The sequence below is a fragment of the Theropithecus gelada genome, chromosome 4 (assembly GCF_003255815.1).
Source record: "Theropithecus gelada isolate Dixy chromosome 4, Tgel_1.0, whole genome shotgun sequence".
In the NCBI taxonomy this organism is placed as follows: Eukaryota; Metazoa; Chordata; class Mammalia; order Primates; family Cercopithecidae; genus Theropithecus; species Theropithecus gelada.
Window position 1 is genome coordinate 44,969,408 of NC_037671.1, and position 22,103 is coordinate 44,991,510.

Consider the following 22,103-nt stretch of genomic DNA (forward strand, 5'->3'; position numbering starts at 1 on the left):
GGAAATGATTTTATAGCCAGTTAAAAATTTTAATAGGACTATTCAGATTTTCTATTTCTTGTTTCTCTTCTAATAACATACGTTTTTTTCTTGGGAATTTGCTAATTTCATTTAAATTTCCATTTATATTGATTTAAATGACACCTAATATTTATCTTATTTTCTATTTAATACATTTCAGATCTGTAGGTCTTGTAGTATTTTTTGTAATCCTTTTTTAAATTTAAATTTTTCTGTTTTTCTTACCAGTCTTTCTAGAGATGTATACTGTTTTTTTTGAGACAGGGTCTCGCTTTGTCACCCAAGCTGGAGTGCAGTGGCATGATTTCAGCTCACTGCAAGCTCTACCTCCCAGGTTCAAGCCGTTCTGGTGCCTCAGCCTCTTGGCCAAGTAGCTGGGACTACAGGCATGCACCACCACCTTGGGCTAATTTTTGTATTTTTAGTAGAGATGGAGTTTTGCCATCTTGACCAGGCTGGTGTCGAACTCCTGGCCTCATGTGATCTGCCTACGTCAGCCTCCCAAAGTGCTGGATTACAGGCGTAAGCCAACATGCCCGGCCTAGAGATGTATATGCTTATTAGTTTTTTCAAAGAACCAACCTTTAGTTGCATTGATTTATTTTTCCCCTTTTATACATTTGCTTTGTTTTATTATATTCTTTCCCTTTTCATATTTTCTTTAGATTTATTTTGCCATTCTTATGTAGTTTCTTTCCTTTCGTGACCACCAATGTAATTTCTTTATAGATTATTAGATCATTTACTTTGAACCTTTCTCCTTTTCGGATGATTTAAAGCTTAAGTTTCCATGTAAGCATAATTTTAACTGCATCTCACCATCTTGTTATGTGGCAAATGAGGGTCGTTTAGAAAGGTTTGTTTTGCAAGTTCAGATGAACTTAGGGTAATAAAGGATGCCCCTTGCCTTCCTGGAAAGTGAGAGGACACTTTACAGAAGGGAAATGTATGCTCTGTTTTTACAGCTTTTCTTGTGTCTCCTATCATCAGTTGCCTTTGCTCAAAATAATCCTATGGGTGGCATATTCTGTAGGGATCAGCCCCACAGGTCGGTGGGTCGTCTCTGTGTGTGGAGACGAGAGATTGTAGAAATAAAGACACAAGACAAAGAGATAAAAGAAAAGACAGCTGGGCCCGGGGGACCACTACCACCAAGACGCAGAGACCGGTTGTGACCCCGAATGCCTGGCTGCGCTGTTATTTATTGGATGCAAGGCAAAAGGGGCAGGGTAAGGAGTGTGAGTCATCTCCAGTGATAGGTAAGGTCATGTGGGTCACGTGTCCACTGGACAGGGGCCCTTCCCTGTTTGGCAGCTGAGGCAGAGAGAGAGGGAGAGAGAGAGACAGCTTACACCATTATTTCTGCACATCAGAGACTTCTAGTACTTTCACTGATTTTGCTACTGTTATCTAAAAGGCAGAGCCAGGTATGCAGCATGGAACACGAAGGCGGACTAGGAGTGTGACCACTGAAGCACAGCATCACAGGGAGACGGTTAGGCCTCCGGATAACTCCACAAGAGGTGGAGGAGTAGAGTCTTCTCTAAACTCCCCCGTGGAAAGGGATACTCCCTTTCCCGGTCTGCTAAGTAGCGGGTGTTTTTCCTTGACACTGACACTACCGCTAGACCATGGTCTGCTTGGCAACGGGCGTCTTCCCAGACGCTGGCGTTACCGCTAGACCAAGGAACCCTCTGGTGGCCCTGTCTGGGCATAACAGAAGGCTCGCACTCTTGTCTTCTGGTCACTTCTCACTATGTCCCTTCAGCTCCTATCTCTGTATGGCCTGGTTTTCCCTAGGTTATAGTTGTAGAGCGAGGATTATTACAATACTGGAATAAAGAGTAATTGCTACAAACTAATGATTAACAATATTCATATATAATCATATCTATGATCTATATCTAGTATAACTATTCTTATTTTATATATTTTATTATACTGGAACAGCTCATGCCCTCGGTCTCTTGCCTCAGCACCTGGGTGGCTTGCCGCCCACAATATTCGAGTTCTCTTCAGCAGATAGAGTGAGGTGGATCACTTTAGTCCAGTCAAGGATTTAAATGTCTCCAGGTTGTTTTGACAAGACTCAGTCTTACCTGTACTTCACCCCACCCCTGACACATAACTCCCTAAGGGTTCTCAATTGAGAGCCTGGAGTTCTTCCCTAGAATTCGAGTTCTTTCACTCTATAGGAACTTGAACACTAATCTTGCTTCCTTATGTAACTTCAGAATTTTGTAAATGTCTTTAGGGAAAAACTAGAAGAACGTTGAACTCAGTTCCCCCTGCTCTTTTTCTTACTGGGATTCTGGCCTCTCTAACACCCTGGGATGGCTATAGACTCAGCAAGTTTTTCTCCCTAAGAATAACAGTTCTGTACAGATTTTGTAACCACACAATGGGTTATCTTGCTCGCTGCCCAGAGAGAGCCGATTTATCAAGATGAGGGAATTGCAATGGAGAAAGTTTAGTACACAGAGAGCTGGCTAAGTGGGAGACCAAAGCTTTATTATTACTCAAACCAGCCACTCCAACAATTTAGAGCCTAGGTTTTTTTTTAAAGATGGTTTGTTGGGCAGCGGGGCTAGGAAATCCGGGATGCTGATTGATTGGGTCCAGGGTGGAATCACAGGGAGTTGAAACTGTCCACTTGTGCTGAGTCAGTTCCTAGGTGGGGGCCGTAAGACCAGATAAGCCAGTTTACCAGTCTGGGTGTCTCCAGCAGGTCCTTCAGAATGCAGGGCCTGAAAAATACCTCAAACACCAATCTTAGGTTTTACAATAGTTATGTTATCTGTAGGAGCAAGTGGGGGAGGTTAGTGATTTTGTGGCCTCTGGCTGCATGACTTCTGAGCCATAATTTCTAATCTAGTGGCTAATTTGTTGGTTTTATAAACACAGTCTGGTTCCCAAGCAAAGAGGGAGTTTGTTTCAGGGAGAGGCCATTACCATCTTTGTTTTTGTTTTTTTGTTTGTTTGTTTGTTTTGTTTTTTGAGTCAGGGTCTCGCTCTATTGCCCAGAGTAGAGTGCGGTGGTGCAATCGTGGCCCACTGCAGCCTCGACCGCCCAAGTGTGAGCCAACCTCCTGCCTCAGCCTCCTGAGTATCTGGGACTACAAGTGTGTGCCACCACACCTGGCTAAGTTTTTTATCTTTTATTTTTAGTAGAGACAATGTCTTGCTATGTTGCCTGGGCTGGTCTTGAACTCCTGGGCTCAAATGATCCTCCCACCCCATCCTCCCAAAGTACTAGCATTACAGGCATGAGTCACCACATCCAGCCTTTGTTTTAAAGTTAAACTGTAAACCACATTCCTCCCAAAGTTAGTTTGAGCTGCACCCAGGAATGAATAAGGGCAGTTCTGGAGATTAAAGGCAAGATGAAGTCAGTTAGGTCAGATCTCTTTAATTGTCATAATTTTCTCACTGTTACAGTTTTTGCAAAGGTAGTTTTGGTTTTTTCTTGGGATCTTTAATCCCCTCTTACCCCACTCCCAGAATAGACAAATGCTGAGGGAAAAGCAGCTGCAGAACGCTGGCTCGCCTCCTTGTGCAGTTCCCTTTCTCCCTGGTTTTCTCTCCTGGAGTCCTTGTCTCAGCAGCTCTCTAGTGATTTCAAACTTTTTTTTACTTTTATTAAGCTTTTCTAGTTGTTCTTGGTGGAAATGTTGGTCAGCCTCAAGCTACTGCATCATGACTGAAAGCAGAAGAGTACTCTTATATTCCTTAAAAAAAAAAAAAAAAACTCTTAATAATTATTATGCACACTCTTGGTTAAAAATAATTTGCCCTAGATATTAGTGGAATGTCTTATAGCAGCGGTATCTTTTGAATCACAATTACCTTACAATTAACACAGTCTTCATTTTTAGTTTGGTCAAGACTTAGTACTGGCTGGGCACAGTGGCTCATGCCTGTAATCCCAGGACTTTGGGAGGCAAAAGTGGGAGGATCGCTTGAGGTCAGGAGTTTGAGACCAACCTGGCCAACATGGTGAAACCTCGTCTCTTCTAAAAATACAAAAAATGAGCTGGGCATGGTGGCAGATGCTGGTAATCCTAGCTACTCGAGTGGCTGAGACAGGAGAATTGCTTGAACCAATGAGGTGGAGGTTGCAGTGAGCCAAGATCATGCCACTGCACTCTAGTCTGAGTGACAAGAGTGAGACTCTGACTCAAAAAAAAAAAGAAAAGAAAACAGTGCTTATAATTCAAGTGATAAGAGTATCATAGTTATTCTCATTTATTAAATATGTGTTCAATCCGCATTATCCCTGTATGCTATGGCATGTTTAGTTTAAAAGTATAGGCATAGATGATGATGATTATTCAGTTGTGGTTTTCAGAGTCTTATGGGAGAATTTAGCCCATTTTGAATATGCTGTTACATGGGTCATGAGCCTTGCAATACAAAATTGAATATGAATCATATAAAATGAATAAAAGCTATAATATAAGTAAGTTGTAATTTTGTTTTTGTTTTTGTTTTTGTTTTGAGATAGAATTTCGCTCTTGTCACCCAGGCTGGAGTGCAGTGGCACGATCTCGGCTCACTGCAATCCTCCTGGATTCAAGCAATTCTCCAGCCTCAGCTTCCCGAGTAACTGGGATTATAGGTGCCCACCACCACACCCGGCTAATTTTTTTATTTTTAGTAGAGAGGGGATTTCGCGACGTTGGTCAGGCTAGTCTGGAACTCCTGACATCAGGTGATCCACCCACCTCAGCCTCCCAAAGTGCTCAGATTACAAGCATGAGCCACTGTGCCTGACTGATAGTGGTAATGCTTTTTAAAGCAAAGTGAATTGTAGGCATAAACATTAGGAAAGGCCAGGCGTGGTGGCACACACCTGTAATTCCAGCACTTTCGGAGGCCAAGGCAGGCAGATCACTTGAGGTCAAGACTTCAAGACCAGCCTAGACAACTTGGTGAAACCCTGTCTCTACTAAATATATATTAAAAATTAGCCAGGCGTGGTGGCACACACCTGTAATCCTAGCTACTTAGGAGACTGAGGTGGGAGGATCACTTGAACCCTGGAGGAGGAGGTTGCAGTGAGCCAAAATTATGCCACTGCACTCCAGCCTAGGTGACAAAGCAAAACTGTGTCTCAAAAAATAATAATAATAATGTTTTAGGGTGTTAAGTACAAGAAATATATACCAAGAATAAATACCAAATAATGTTTGGTATTTAATGTTGAAAATTACTTTGAAAGGTTAGCAAAAATTTCTTAGCATAAGGTGATAAAGCTGAGAACCTAAGGTCTTTTATTTTTCTTTTCTCTTTGTAACTTTGAAAAATGTGCTTCTTTTGTTATCTTTTAGAAGTAGAAATGCCTGAATAACTCCGCTGGTTTTTGTTTTGGTTTGGTTTTTTGGGTTTTTGTTTGTTTTTAAGAGTCAAGGCCTTGCGTGTTGCCCAGGCTGGCCTCGAAATCCTGAGCTCAAGCAGTCCTCAACCTCAACCTCACAAGTAGCTGGAACTATAGACATGAGCCACTGTGGCCAGCTACTTCCTTGTTTTAACGGGACATTAGTAATGAACCACCCTAGTAGTAGTAGTACTAGTAGTAGTAGTCGTCGTCGTCGTAGTAATGAACTACCCTATTATTATTTTATTATTATTATTATTTTAATTGAGAGAGTCTTGCTCTGTCGCCCAGGCTGGAGTACAATGGCATGATCTTGGCTCACTGCAATCTCTGCCTCCTGGGTTCAAGCAGTTCTGCCTCAACCTCCCGAGTAGCTGGGATTGCAGGAGCCCGCCACCATGCCCAGCTAATCTTTGTGTTTTTTAGTAGAGACAGGGTTTCACCATGTTGGCCAAGCTGGTCTCGAACTCCTGACCTTAGGTGATCCACCCACCTCGGCCTCGCTTGCTGGGATAACAGGCATAAAGCACTGCATCCAGCCTATTTTTTTTTTTCAACACCCCATAAAGAATTAAAATCCAATCTGAAAGTGCAGTATGTGAACCATCTCTGTTAACATTCACCTGAAACTAAAAATGCTAACGAGTGCCTTGATTGGTGGGGGTTTACATTCTAACAATATTAAGTTGTCTGTCCACCAAACTTCCTTTTACTGCCTGCTTTAAGTCCTGAAGTTTTCAAAGGTATATTTAACTGTATAGATTTTCTACTTATCTGCTGACTTTAGAATTTAACATCTATATTAGAATACAGTTTTAGTATATTCTTAGACTTCTGTCTTCTGCATTTTTGTTCCTACTTATTTGGGATTTTTTTGTTTTTTGTTTTTGAGACAGGGTCTCACTCTGTCACGCAGGCTGAAGTGGCGTGATCATGGCTCACTGCAGCCTTGACCTCCCAGGCGCCGGTGATTTTCCCACCTCAGCCTCCTGGGTAGCTGGGAATACAGGTACATGCCACCACACCCAGCTAATTGTTTTATTTTTTATGGAGACAGGGTTTCACTGTGTTGCCCAGGCTGGTCTCGAACTCCTGGGCTCAAATAATCTGCCTGACTCAGCCTCCCAAAGTGCTGATGTTACAGACGTTGTACCGCACCTGGCCTTATTCTACTTTTTGATGAAACTTTTTCTGTTGCTAATTACCTGATCTTGACTTATGTGAGACCTGTTTAAGTTGTCACCCAGTATCAGTAACACTCTAGAATCCTAGGGGAGATTAGCTATTGAGGCTGGAAAATGTCAGGGGGAGGATCCATGATCTTTTGTATCAGAGTAAAAAATTAAGTATTCAAAGTAACATTAGACTTTCTGACTCTACTAGGGCAGATTAACACCATCAAAATGGCAAAGAGCAAAATGTTTGAAGTTATATTGTGTTATGGAGGTTATGAAAGGGCATGGCCCACATTGTAGGTAGAAATAGAAATTGTTAAGCCTTTTTGTGGGAACAATGGTGATATCATTAAAATTTATTATGTGCATACTCTTTAACCGATTACTTCCACTTGTAGGAAATTATTCTATAAATATTCCTACAACTATACACAGTGGATATTTGTTGCAACATCTTTTTTAATAGCATAAAACTAGAAACAACCCAAATGTCTGACCAGTAAAAGCCTGGCTAAATTAAATCTGATACAAAAGTAGACCTGGTTGAAAAGAATGACGGACATTTGTATGAACAATGTATGTAATTTGTAGATAAAAAATGTACAAAACAGTATAATATGCTATCCTTTGTGGGAAAGAGATAAATATAATTATATATACTTATGTATACTTAATATACACTTTATGTAATTTATGCATTTTATTTATGTGTGTGTTATATAGTATATACTCTATAATTTTATACATATATAAAAACACAAGCTCTGCAATTATATATGCATAAAATACATATACCCATACCATCTCTTCAAGAATATGCAAGGAGCTACTATTAACAGGTTTGCCTTTAGAAAAAAGACCTCAGGAGCTAGGAGACTTACTGACTTACTTTTCCCTGTTGCATTTAGTATCATTTACATATATTTTCTTATTCAAAATAAAATACACACACACACACACACACACACAGACACAAAAAATAAATCTCAACTAAGGAAATTAAGAGAAAATATTGTTTCATACTGAGTTCTAGAGAATCTATGCATAAACCTCTGGATCCTAGAATAATTATACCATACCATTATAGGTGTCTAAATGTCTCAGTTAAGGACAATTTGCAGCCTGATTCAGAGCCCCCACCCTGAATTATCTTTGAATAATGAGCCTTGGAACTGTCTTCTAACATCTTTCTGGCATCTGGTATAATTGTTGCTTCATACACGTGGCAATTGGAGTAAGTAATTGTTATTTAGAAATACACAGTAATGCATTTGTGATATATAGTTAAAAAAGGTTTAAACTGACGGAGCTAAACAATGTTGGTGACTTTTTTTAGTTTTCTTAGTACCTAGTTTTTGATTACCATGCACTCTGATAAACTTTGTTTTTAGGCTCGAATGCTCATCACAGAAGAAAACTTGATGAGCATTATCATTAAGACTTTTATGGATCATTTGAGACATCGAGATGCCCATGGCAGATTTCAGTTTGAACGATACACTGCTTTACAAGCCTTCAAATTTAGGAGAGTACAGAGCCTTATTTTAGATCTCAAGTAAGTTTTCGTTTAATTATTAAACCAGTTGCAATTTATAGAAAGTCGATGTTTATGTTAATTGCCACTGTCACTTTTATCTTGTTCAGGTATGTGTTAATTAGCAAACCAACTGAATGGTCAGATGAGCTGAGGCAGAAGTTCCTAGAAGGGTTTGATGCCTTTTTGGAATTACTAAAATGTATGCAGGTATGTAAAAACTATTACACTTTTCTTTTTCCTTTTTTTTTTTTTTTTTTTTTCTTTTTGTTTTATTTTTATTTTTATTTTTTTACAAGATGGGGGTCTCCCTGTGTTGCCCAGGGTGGAGTATAGTGGCTAGTCATAGACACAACCAGAGTGTACTATACCTTTGAACTCCTGGGCTCTGGCAGTTCTCCTGCCTCAGCCTCCTGAGTTGCTTGGGACTAGAGGCGCAGGCACAGGCCCAGGCCCGGCTTCATTGTTTTTGTTGTTGTTGTTGTTCATTGAAATGAACAGCTTTCTGTCTGCGCATCTTTTCATTTTTTGCACATTTCCAAAAGATCAATTTGGATGGCTGCAGTTTGGACCAGGAAGCTCCTCTTTAATTGGGGATTCTTAGAAAGGTATAGAGCAAAGGAGATCCCAGCAAAGATTCTGGCATCTACTGCTCTTGGGTTTTTTCTGTGTTGGTTGTTCTGTTTTGTTTTGTTTATGAGATGGAGTCTCACTCTGTCACCCAGACTGGAGTGCAGTGGCACAACCTCAACTCACTGCAATCTCCACCTCCAGAGTTGAAGTGAATATCCTGCCTCAGCCTCTTGAATTAGCTGAGATTACAGGTATACACCACCATACCAGCTAATTTATTCATTTTTTTGTTTGTTTGTTTGTTTTGAGACTCCTTTTTTTTTTTTTTTTTTTTGAGACGGAGTCTTGCTCTGTCACCCAGGCTGGAGTGCAGTTGCTCAATCTCGGCTTACTGCAAACTCCGCCTCCCCGATTCACGCCATTCTCCTGCGCCATTCTCCTGCCTCAGCCTCCCGAGTAGCTGGGACCACAGACGCCCGCCACCATGCCCGGCTAATTTTTTTTTTTTTTTTTTTTTTTTTTTTTAAATAGAGACAGAGTTTCACCGTGTTAGCCAGGCTGGTCTCGATCTCCTGACCTCGTGATCCACCCGCCTTGGCCTCCCAAAGTGCTGGGATTACAGGCATGAGCCACCGCGCCTGGCCAATTTTTTGTATTTTTAATAGAGACGGGGTTTCATCAAGTTGTCCAGGCTGGTCTCGAACTCCTGACCTCAAGTGATCCACCCACCTTAACCTCCCAAAGTGCTAGGATTACAGGCATGAGCCACCGCACCTGGCCAATTTTGGGGGTTTTTTGTTTTGTTTTGTTTTTTGATACAGAGTTTCTCTGTTGCCCAGGCTGGAGTACAATGGCACAATCTTGACTCACTGCAACCTCCGCCTCCTGGGTTCAAGTGATTCTCTGACCTCAGCTTTCTGAGTAGCTGGGATTACAGGCACCTGCCACCATGCCTAGCTATTTTTTGTATTTTTAGTAGAGATGAGGTTTCACCCTGTTGTCCAGGCTGATCTCAAACTCCTGACCTCAAATGGTCCGCCTGCCTCAGCCTCCCAATGTGCTGGGATTACAGGCATGAGCCACTGCGCCAGCTACTTTTGTATTTCTTTAGTTTCCACTAATGTTCTTTCTTTAGAGGTTACAAGTTTATTTTTTTAATATGCTTTCTTGGAAGTATAGTCAGGTTATTTGAGAAACTGTAGTCATTTTTGATTTTGCTTTTTAATGTTTCCATGTTTCTTTTTCTCTCCTTCATGTGATATTTATATAATACAGTGTAGACCTTTTTCCCCTGTTTAATTCTCTTTTTAGGAAACATCCCTATATACAAAACAGAATCTAGAAGTAGAAACGAACAGGTATATTTAACCAGTTATAACTGTAAGAAGATAGGTGACGTCTCTAAAAATCTGAGCAAGTACTATTATGATTTCTTTAGTAGCCACCTGGCTTTCTTAAGAAAAGGAATGACCAAAGTTGACTTATCATTTTTACTTTTATTTATTTGAATTTATTTTTATTTATTTTTTTATTTATTTTGGAGGTGCAGTCTTGCTCTATCGCCCAGGCGGGAGTGCAGTGGTGGGATCTTGGCTCACTGCAACATCTGCCTCGTGATTCTTCTGCCTCAGCCTCCTGAGTAGCTGGGATTACAGGTGCATGCCACCACACCCGGCTAATTTTGTATTGTTAGTAAAGACAGGGTTTCGCCATGTTGGCCAGGCTGGTCTTGAATTCCTGACCTCAAGTGATCCACCCGCCTCGGCCTCCCAAAGTGCTGGGATTACAGGCCTGGGCCACCATGTCTGGCCTGACTTACCATTCTAGTTTCTAGGTTGGATGGTAGTTCATGGGTGTTTAATTTATTATAATACTACTATGTTTTTCATGTATCTGTAACAACAGTAGCTACTTTGGTCATTTTTGATACTTGAAGTATTCTGTATTCTCTATTATTTATTAAGTTGTGACATACTAGAATAGTTAGGCTAGTTTCTGAACAGTAATTTTAATTAAAAGCTATTTATTGTTTTGCCTTCTTTCAGGCTCTATGAAAACTTTTAGTTGCATATTAGGACATAATATTTAAACTTTAATATATTAAAAATACAGTTATAAATTCAATAACATTTTAAAAGCTTGTCACATTTCTTTTAACAATTTTTTCTGTAGACAATAGAGCTAAAAAGGAAGGATTATTGCAGTGAAATATTGAAGTATTTTATTGCCTAAAACAGATCTTGGAAGATACCTCTGAAATAATGCATTTATTGGGATTTTTAAATTTATATTTTAGAGAATGTTATATAAACACATAATTTTAAAAGCTATTACTTTTCATAGTACTTGAAGTTTCCTGTTAAAACTTATACCTTCTATGTTTTTATAATCAATATATATTTCTTCTACATTACTTCTTAGGTTTCCATATGAAAGAACAACTATAACTTTCATTCATATATAGTTTTTTCACTTCCTTTAAGGGAATGGATCCAATTACACGTCAAGTAGGACAACATATTGAAATGGAACCAGAGTGGGAAGCAGCCTTCACACTACAAATGAAATTAACACATGTCATTTCAATGATGCAGGACTGGTGTGCTTCAGATGTAAGTTTCTTCTAGGTGCGGGAGATAGGAAGAAAGTGGAAGAGGGAGGAATAAGCAGAATCCTAAGTAAATTTTGGGGAGACCTGGAGAAAATAGTGGTGATACTTAGTTCATTAAACAGCGTATTTTCCTTCTCCACCTATAAACTCAGTAAAATTTTAAAATTCTACAACCTTAGGAAAAACTTGAAAAATAGAGAAGGATATAATCCAAATTGTCTCTTCCTAATGTAACTATCTTTGTTTTTTGGTTTTTTTTTTTCATAATCCCTTCTAGACTTTGAGAATATAAAAATGGTAGTTTGTAAATTTATTCAAAAATAAAATTGTATTATTGGTACATTTGTCCTGTGTCTTAAAATTATTTTGGCCTTCCTTGGCGATAAAGTCTAGATGACAGCCTGTATACGTTATGAGGTTAGGGAAAGTTTCTGTAAGGTCAGAACAATGTGTAAAAGTTAATGGAACAAAGAGTAAATGATATTCATGACTGAGAAGACAGCTGCATTATAGTCTGTGATGACAGGGACGAGGGTAGTCCTAGGAGCTATTGAAAGGTCTGTGGTTGGAGCATAGAAGTAGAGAACAGAGATTTGGGCACAGGAGTGATTTTTCAGGGCCTTGGCCATGTAAAGAAGTTTTGAATATAATTCTTTTTTTTTTTTTTTTTTTTTTTTTGAGACACGGCTCACTCTGTTGCCCAGGCTAGAGTGCAGTGGTGCAATCCTGGCTCACTGCAGCCTCGACCTCCCTGGGCTTAGGTGAGCCTCCCACCTCAGCTTCCCGAGTAACTGGGACAACAGGCTCTCACCACCACACCTGGCTAATTTTTCTATTTTTTGTAGAGACATGGTTTCGCCATGTTGCCCAGGCTGGTCTTGAATTCCTGGGCTCAAGCGATCTGCTTGCCTCGGCCTCCCGAAGTCTTGGAATTACAGGCGTGAGCCTCCACACTCAGCCTGCATTTTATTTGAATTGAAGTGGGAAGCCTTTAGAGATTACCATCTCTCTATTAAATCCCTGCTTCAACTCTTGCCTCCTTTATCCATTCTCCATACAGTGACATGATTCAATTTACATGTTTTTTTAAAATTGCTCTGTATGGAGAATGGACGAAGAGGGCAAGAGTCAAAGCAGGAATTTAATAGAGAGATGCTTGGCAGTGCCTTAGAGTTACTAGAGATACAAAAAAGTAGCAAGTTTTGAGAGAAACTTAGAAGATGAAGTTACCAGCTTGGTAATAGATTGGACAATGGGGAATAGGGGAAAGAAGGGTACTGGAATAACTTCTAGATTTCTGTACTATATGGGTAAATGTATCATTCACTGAGATGGTGGACATTGGAAGAGGGACCAAGTTTGGGAGGGAGAATTGAGTTTGGTTTTGCCCGTATTGTTATTTGAGGTACTTACTCATTGAATTTGAGGTGCTTATTCAATGTTGTAGAAACTCAACCTTTTGAGTAACTTACAGAAAAACCCTCTTTTTTAGGAAAAAGTGTTAATTGAAGCTTACAAGAAATGTCTCGCCGTACTGATGCAGTGTCATGGTGGTTATACTGATGGTGAACAACCTATCACACTAAGCATTTGTGGACATTCAGTGGAAACTATCAGATACTGTGTTTCCCAAGAAAAAGTTAGCATTCATCTCCCAGTTTCTCGCTTACTTGCAGGTAAAGCGTTTCCCCTAAAATAAAACCCTAAAATTATCTTTTAAATCGTTGTTTGTGGTTAATATCTGTGAATACTTTGTGCCAGACGTTATTCTATGATTTCTACATCATTAACTTATCCAATCATCACATTGTCCTGTGAAGTAGGTATTATTGTTAAGCTTGCTTCACAGATGGGAAGACAGAGGCATAGAGAGTGACTTGCTTAGTAAGTCACACAACAAGAAAGAATCAGTTGGCATTATGAGGAAGTTTGGCACCAGAGGCCATGTTTATAACTGTTATACCGTAGTGCTTCTTTAGACTTAACTACAGATACTACATGTTTTATCATTTCACTGAATCCAGCTTCAAAGTCTGTGTTATTAACATTCAAATTTATCTGTCATTTAAGCAACTGCTAATCACTTGAAGCCACCCTACGTTTTCTCTTCTTTGTTTCTCTCCCTCTGAGCTGTTTCATATATTTATTGATAGCCTTTTATGCAACAGGTCAAGAACAAGGCCATAATGGGGTGATAATTCTTTTAATTTCAAGTAGTTGATTTATAAGGCACCTGTAATTAATTGCTGGAATGTCTGAAGCTGCCATCTTACATGGCCAAAGTCTTTAAATATGTACTTATCCATCTCTACAGACTCATTTCAGTACAGCTTTCATATTTCTTGATTCTAGGTATTCTTATCTTGCTCACACACTGTTGTTTTCTTTAGTTCCATTTTAACTCAGAGAACAGAAAGAAATTTTGAAGGTATTTTTACTCATTGTAAAATATGTAGTTTATGTTAAGTTTGTGGCTCAGTAGCTTAATGTGATGTGAGGGTGTGTTTTTTGTTTTGTTTTGTTTCTGGAGGAGATTATAGAGAATTTGTTTCATTTCTTCCTTAAATGTTTGACAGAATTCACCAGTGAAGTCATCTCATCTGATGCTTTAGTTTTTGGAAGGTTACTAATTATTGAGTCAATTTCTTTAATAAATATGGGCCTATTTAGGTTATCTGTTTCTCCTTGTGTGAGTTTTGGTAGTTTGTGTCTTTCAAGGCATTGATCCATTTCATCTAAGTTATCAGATTTGTGGGCCTAGAGTTGTTCATATTCCTTCATTATCCTTTTAATGTACATGGGATCAGTAGTAATGATTCCTCTTTCATTCTGAAGGCATCTTTTTTCATTGTTCTGAGACTTATCACATTATCCCACTGATAGACCCTTGCCGTGGGTATATTATTGAAGTCATGGTAATTTAAGATAACTACTTACTGTGAGGCTTATAAAGTTGTTATTCCTAGACATATGAATATTAAAATGGTACAATAGACCATTACCTAGAATGAAATCATGATCGTAAGAAGAAATCTGTCTTATTTCTATAACTTATTCAGGCCCAGTTTTGTTATAAGTGTTTTGAGCAACTGAACTGTCGATCCTCAACACAAGCAATTAATGGCATGGTGTTGTGGAAAAGTACTGGATAGAAGGCAAGAAAGTGAGGCATGCATGGGGAAGTAGCACACAGGCGCAGCGCGGCATGCCCTGCGCATGCGATTTAAAAAAAAAAAAAAAAAAGCAAGAAAGTGAGTAGTGAGTCCTGTCTCCAACTGAGCCACTGATCTCTTCTGCCTTTAAAAATCTGAGTGAGACTCTGTCTCAAAAAAAAAAAAAAAAAAAATCTAATTTTATGGGAGGAAGCTAATGCTGATAGTTACCTACAGTGAAAAAAGTCGATACTCTAAAAATGTACTAATTTCTGCCTACGTTTTTACCTCCCTCAAAGCTGTTGTGTGAATATTTTTGAGTATTCATTTTCTTATATTTGATAAACCTTAGCCTAACTGCTTATAATCTAATTGGAAATCTAAGTAAACCTACACAAAACAGTTCTTGGACAGTTTGAAGCAAGTGCTAATGGAGTTTGAGCAGTAAATGTTGAGAATAAGCTATTAGAATGGCATTAGTAGTGCAAGTTTTCCTAGATGAAGAAAGCCTTAAACCAGGCTTGAGTAAGTGGCCAGTATATATTGATAAGACTTTAACGGGTGTCCTCTGTTTAAGCAATAGCATAAACAGAACACATTCAGAACGAACTGAAGGCCAGGCGTGGTGGCTCATCCCTGTAATCCCAGCACTTTGGGAGGCCGAGGCCAGCAGATCACCTGAGATCAGGAGTTCGAGATCAGCCTGGCCAACATGGCAAAACCTCGTCTCTACTAAAACTAAGAAAATTAACTGGGCATGGTGGAGTGTGCCTGTAGTCCCTCCCAGCTGCTCTGCTTGGGAGGCCAAGGCAGGAGAATCACTTGAACCTGGGAGGCGGAGGTTGCAGTCAGCCAGGATCCCTTGAGGTTAGAAACTAAGGAGGCTTTGATCCTAAATCGGAAGTTCTGGGGAACTTAATTCAAAGGTCAGTATCAGTGAGGACCGTGCGTGATTCCAGGGCCAGTTTCTCCATTCAGTGGCCAGAAGGATCTCTCACTGCTGTACTTTAAATGGGAACAAACTCCATGGCCCAGTGAAATACAACTCTTAAAGCTGGCGTAACATATGTATAACTTGTTTTAATAGCTTTTAAAATGTCATCAGTGTATATTAGTACATACAACTAAGACTAGTTCTAAGTGTGCCTTTGATAACAGATTCATGAGAAGCATTAAAAAGCCTCTATTAGCCAGGCGTGGTGGCGGGCGCCTGTGGTCCCAGCTCCTCGGGAGGCTGAGGCAGGAGAATGGTGTGAATCCGAGAGGCGGAGCTTGCAATGAGCCGAGATCGTGCCACTGCACTCCAGCTGGGCGACAGAGAGAGACTCCATCTCAAAAAAGCAATAATAATAATAAGCCTCTTATGAATATGTTCATTTTATATCTTAATTGGTAATTTGATAGGTTCGTAAAGAGAAAAGAAGTCAGATGTAAAGTTGAGTGAATATTTAGGGTATTTTTCCTAAATGATTTTTAGTGATAGAAATACTGTTTTTTGTTTCTTTCATGCAGGTTTACATGTATTATTAAGCAAAAGTGAAGTGGCATATAAATTTCCAGAGCTCCTACCTCTAGTAAGTGGTGCTAACACTTAAAAGTGAATACCTATTTATTATGTTCCTTGTATTTGAAATCACTTTGAAACACATTTTTAGTTTGGGTTCTCCAGACGAACAGAACCAGTAAGATATTTATGTGTGTGTGTGCGCACGTGTGTGTGTGTGTGCGCGTGCATATACATACATACATACACACACACACACACACAGAGATTTGTTGTAAGGAACTGGCTCATGAAATTATGGGGGCTGAAATCTGGCAAGTCTGAAATCTGCAAGGGAGCCTAGCAGACTGGCAGACTGGAGAGACCCAGGGAAGAGTTGATGTTGCATTCTTGAGTACAGTGGCTGTTATAAAGGCGGAATTCCTTCTTCCGTGGGGGATATCAGTCTTTTCTCAAGGCCTTCAACTGAATTGATGAAGCCCACCCATGTTTGGAGGGTAATCTGCTTTACTCAGAGTCTATTATTTGTTTTTTTGGTTTTTTTGGTTTTTGTTTTTGTTTAGACAGAGTCTCACTCTGTCACCCAGGCTGGAATGCAGTGGCGTGATCTCGGCTCACTGCAACCTCTGCCTCCTTGGTTCAAGGGATTCTTCTGCCTCAGCCTCCCGAGAAGCTGGGAATACAGGCACCTGCCACCACTCCCAGCTAATTTTTGTATTTTTAGTAGAGACAGGGTTTCACCATGTTGCCTGGGCTGGTCTCGAACTCCTGATCTCAGGTGATCCACCTGCCTCAGCCTCCCGAAGTGCTGGGATTACAGGCATGAGCCACCATGCCCAGCCAGTCTATGATTTAAATGTTAATCATGTGTAAAAAATACCTTCATAGCAACATTAGATTGGTGTTGACCATAAATGGGATACCATAGCCTTGCTAAATTGATACATAAAACTAACCATCACACAAACATGTCTTAATTAAAATAAATAAGGCCGGGCACAGTGGTCCACACCTGTAATCGCAGCACTTTGGGAGGCTGAGGTGGGTGGATCACCTGAGGTCAGGAGTTCAAGACCAACCTAGCCAACATGGCAAGTCCCCATCTCTACTAAAAATACAAAAATTGGCCAGGCATGTTGGCTCATGCCTGTAATCCCAGCTACTCGGGAGCCTAAGGCAGGAGAATCTCTTAAACCTGGGAGACGGAGATCGCACTACTGCACTACCCCCTGGGTGACAGTAAGACTCTGTCTCAAAATGATAATAATAATAATAATTTATATTGTGTTTTATAAAAGTGTTTATCCCTATCGACCAAACTTCTTTCTAGAACTGATTTTATGTGTGTGGTTTTTTTGTTTTCTGTTTATTCTTTGTATATATAGAGTGAGCTTAGCCCACCCATGTTGATAGAACACCCTCTTAGATGTCTCGTTTTATGTGCCCAAGTACATGCTGGAATGTGGAGAAGAAATGGGTTCTCTCTAGTAAACCAGGTCAGTGTTCTAATTCTATGAAGAGTTTTCATTCCATTCTTGGCTTCTATGAAGGTTGTAATTTTCAGTGGACTTAGTGAAAGCTGAGGATCTATATTAAAATTGTTTGAAAAGATTTAATGATAAAACAAAAGTTTCTTAAAACTTTTATTCATAGTTTGTCAAGAAATAATATAAAAAGTAGAAATGAACAACAGTGGTCATAATTTTTACTTGAAATAATTTTTTAGAACAAAGTTGGATATTAAAAAACAAAAATCCAGATTTTATCTATTTAAATTAAATTGAATTAAAAGATAAAGTCCTTTTAATATAGCTGTAAAGTTGAGGTTTTACTTTTTATAGACCTCACATAGGCTTGGAATGAATTTTTTTTTTTTTTTTTCAAGATCAGACAAGATCTGGCGCATTTAGGGTGGTATAACTGTAAACAGATTTTTTTTCCTCCTGTTTTTGGTAGCTCCTAACCTTCCTGAGACCACAACCTTTTACTTTATTCGGAGACCCAGCAGGTTAGCTGCAAAATGTGAACCATATCATGACCACTGTAATGTGAAAATCTGTACCTAATTAGTCTATACTAAGGTAGTTGTTAGAAAAACCACATCACACACATGCACACATTCTTGTACAAACTTGTGCTTTTGGGAAAGGATTGGGAGAGAGAGAGAGCCTGAACCAATAAAAACTATTTACTCAATATAATTACTTATTTTTTTAGATTTATTACTACCATAATGTGAAATGCAGACGTGAGATGTTTGACAAGGATATAGTAATGCTTCAGGTAATGAATTAAAAGCATTGAACTTAAAGGTTGTGGGGAATCTTTGCTTCTTGTTATTTCCATAAAATTGAGTCACTTGTGATCACTCCCAAATCTATAACTCCAGTCTAACTCCTGTCTCCTAACCTCCAAACTCACATGGCTAACAGTGTTTAGATCATTTCCAGCTGTATTTCCTAGACACACTTCAGATTAAATGTGTTCAAAATAACTCCTCATATTTCCTCCATACCTTCTTCCTGTCTTCAGTTCCCTACCTTGGTGAATTGTTCCGCAGTCTGCCTAGTTGCTAAAGTCATTTACCTGAAAGCCATCCTTTCTTCCTTGTCCTCTGGTTCTTTAACTAATGTTAAACCTCTTAGTTTAAACCCCTTAAACTAATTTTCCAGGACTGCGATACTTAAAGTATATTGAAGTTCCCTGAATTTGCCATATTCTCATACATCTTAAACTCTGCATATTTCTTTTCCTCCCTAAGTTACCCACCCCTTCCTTTTCCATTTACCTAGCTAACTTATTTTCCTGCTTGTCTTTGTGTTTACTTTAGCATTACTTGCTCCAGGAAGCCTTCCCTGACACACTAAAACTTGGCTACATGTCCCTTTCGTGAGGACCCTAGCATGGTATTTAACCCTGCCATAGCACTCACAACCTGGATTGTGATTACTGTTTACTCTTCAGCATCCTACCCCCACCCCACCAAACCATGGCAGTTATGTCTTGTTTCTTTTTTTGTCCCTTTGGCCTTGCATAGTGCCTGTCACATAGTAGTTGTTCTCTGTTACTGCTGAATGGAGTTAGTCACTATAGAAAAATAAAGCTGGCCGGGCGCGGAGGCTCACACCTGTAATCCCAGCCTTTTGGGAGGCTGAGGCGGGTGGATCACCTGAGGTCAGGAGTTTGAGTCCAGCCTGGCCAACAAGGCGAAACCCTGTCTCTACTAAAATTACAAAAATTAGCCTGGCACGGTGTCATGCGCCTGTAGTCCCAGCTACTTAGGAGGCCGAGGCAGGAGAATCACTTAAACCTGGGAGGCGGAGGTTGCAATGAGCTGAGATCACTCTGCTGGACTCCAACCTGGGTGACAGAGTGAGACTTCATAAATAAAGTAAAAAAAAATGTGTATTTCAAAAAAGTATTAGTTCAGAACAAAATCTAGGTTGATTTATAATTTATACAAATGGAATTAAAAGAGAATTGAAACTAATATTTAAAAGCTGTCGGCCGGGCGCGGTGGCTCAAGCCTGTAATCCCAGCACTTTGGGAGGCCGAGACGGGCGGATCACGAGGTCAGGAGATCGAGACCATCCTGGCTAACACAGTGAAACCCTGTCTCTATTAAGAAATACAAAAAACTAGCCGGGCGAGGTGGCGGGCGCCTGTAGTCCCAGCTACTCGGGAGGCTGAGGCCGGAGAATGGCGTGAACCCGAGAGGCGGAGCTTGCAGTGAGCTGAGATCCGGCCACTGCAGTCCAGCCTGGGTGACAGAGCGAGACTCCGTCTCAAAAAAAAAAAAAAAAAAAAAAAAAGCTGTCACTTCAGTTAGTATAATGCTTACCAGAAAAAAATAGGTTAGGAGATCTTGATAATAATTTAATATGATCGATATTTTTAAAATACTAGAAGGTTAATTAATCTGCCACATTGCCGAGTTCAAACAGTGATCAGTGAACGCCAAAATAAAATTTTGGCACTGAATTCATAGGAATACAATTATTTCAAAGCATTAGAAGGAAAGAGAACTCATAGTCCGTATTACTGTGCTGGATGGACTTAGGTTTGGGGCTTGTGTGCTTGCATTTTGTTTTACCAATTTAGATTCCTTTCCACACTTGTCTGCTACCACAAGTAGGGATTGAGGTTAAATGAGTTTTCATCTTTTATTGGGATTGGTAAACCTTTTAGAATTGGTAAACTGCTTTCTCTTGTGCAAGCCAAACTATCTCTAATTGTTTCAATAGTGGCCCCTTTGACCTTCCTCTTTTCCTTTATCTCAAACGTTAAAAAAAAAAAAAAGACAGGTGTCTCCATGATGGATCCAAATCATTTCCTGATGATCATGCTCAGCCGCTTTGAACTTTATCAGATTTTCAGTACTCCAGACTATGGAAAAAGATTTAGTTCTGAGATTACCCATAAGGTAAGAACATGTTTTATGAAACCACAACACTTTGCTAAAGAAGCATCTTTCCTCCTTTTTGGATATGTTAATCCTTTGAGATTATACAATATGCCTATTCTTATCTCTGAACTTTATCTTCCCTCACTCGTTATAGGATGTTGTTCAGCAGAACAATACTCTAATAGAAGAAATGCTATACCTCATTATAATGCTTGTTGGTAAGTTTAAATTGAGGCATTTAATAAATTACATTGACATTTATAGTAGCCAATAGTTTGGAATTTCTGGCCTGTGTTTCCCTTGTTTTGAGAGGATACTCAGTCTTAGGGTAAGAGAATTGGAATATTTCTCTTTTTCTCCCCTCTGGTTACTGTAATATTGAGAGTTACAGCACTTTGGTGCTTTGGAAGAAGGAGAAAATACAACTACCGAAGCAGAATAAACTGGAAGACTGTATGTTGCAGGGTGGTGGCAGGGGGATTGGGGGACAGGAGAATTTAGCAAGCAAGGAATACGATATTTAAGATCTATTTACTCTTGATTTATATCTTAACTATGTTTCTCTCCATGGGTTTGTGGTACAAAAGTATCTTCTTGACTTCAGATACAATAATTCCAAGCTAAAGGAGACCTATGGCTAATAGATGTGGATTTCTTTCCTTATTACCTATATTTTCAGTCCTTTACTACTGTTTTAGACCCGCCATAGTCCACAGAGCAGAGAATCCTGGCTACTGTCAGGAAATTATACCAATGAAGAAGGTCTCCAAAGTTGATATTTTATTTGCTACTAGATAGAAGGGGAAAGGAAGGCTCTCCCTTGCTCCCACAAGGAGAATGGGGTAAATGCAGTTTCCTTGACCACATTTAATCCCTTCTCACATTTCTGATCCCATTCTTCGGCAACAAGAGCTCTCTCCACTGCCTAAAGCCTGCCCTCACGTGTTGGGTCTGAGACACAGAAGCATGGTCAGGAGCTGCTCTCTCCCTGGCTTATTGCCAGAACAGTCCTTACTTTCCCATTGCTCAGACAGACTTAGAGAAATATAAGATACTGCATGAATTGTAAGTATATATCACAAAAGTATTGTGATTATGTTAAATGTATGTATATATACTTTTTCATTTTTGACAGGAGAGAGATTTAGTCCTGGAGTTGGACAGGTAAATGCTACAGATGAAATCAAGCGAGAGATTATCCATCAGTTGAGTATCAAGCCTATGGCTCATAGTGAATTGGTAAAGTCTTTACCTGAAGATGTAAGTACCTACATTTCTAAAAAGAAAACTGTAGAAACTTTTCCCTCTCAGTCTAGAAGCTATAGATTTACTTCTATATACCTTTCTCATAATTGTAAAATCTACTATCATGGGATGTGTATAATTCCGGTCACTCTTATTATAAATAATTAGAAAAAGAGCATAGGAGTAGAAAACAGAATAGTCAGGCGCGGTGGCTCACGCCTGTAATTCCAGCACTTTGGGAGGCCAAGGTGGGTGGATCACGAGGTCAGGAGATAGGGACCATCCTGGCTAACACAGTGAAACCCCGTCTCTACTAAAAATACAAAAAAATTAGCCGGGCATGGTGGCGGATGCCTGTAGTCCCAGCTACTCAGGAGGTTGAGGCAGGAGAATGGCATGAACCTGGGAGGCAGAGCTTGCAGTGAGCCAAGATGGCACCACTGCACTCCAGCCTGGGTGACAGAGCGAGACTCTGACTCAAAAAAAAAAAAAAAAAAAAAAAGCAG

The 22,103-nt window shown here is 39.7% G+C and overlaps 1 protein-coding gene across 3 annotated transcripts in view; it reads left to right on the forward strand.

The window, feature by feature from the left end:
* The window catches only part of UBR2 (ubiquitin protein ligase E3 component n-recognin 2), a 132,248-nt gene that overhangs the window by 62,557 nt on the left and 47,588 nt on the right, over positions 1-22,103 (forward strand). For all 3 annotated transcript variants that reach the window (XM_025383367.1, XM_025383365.1, XM_025383366.1), the window contains exons 12-21: positions 7,965-8,128; positions 8,218-8,317; positions 11,164-11,292; positions 12,784-12,967; positions 15,956-16,017; positions 17,333-17,443; positions 18,165-18,230; positions 20,248-20,370; positions 20,507-20,570; positions 21,488-21,612. In XM_025383367.1, coding sequence (XP_025239152.1) covers positions 7,965-8,128; positions 8,218-8,317; positions 11,164-11,292; positions 12,784-12,967; positions 15,956-16,017; positions 17,333-17,443; positions 18,165-18,230; positions 20,248-20,370; positions 20,507-20,570; positions 21,488-21,612 — 1,128 coding nt within the window. The remainder of the gene's footprint in view (positions 1-7,964; positions 8,129-8,217; positions 8,318-11,163; positions 11,293-12,783; positions 12,968-15,955; positions 16,018-17,332; positions 17,444-18,164; positions 18,231-20,247; positions 20,371-20,506; positions 20,571-21,487; positions 21,613-22,103) is intronic.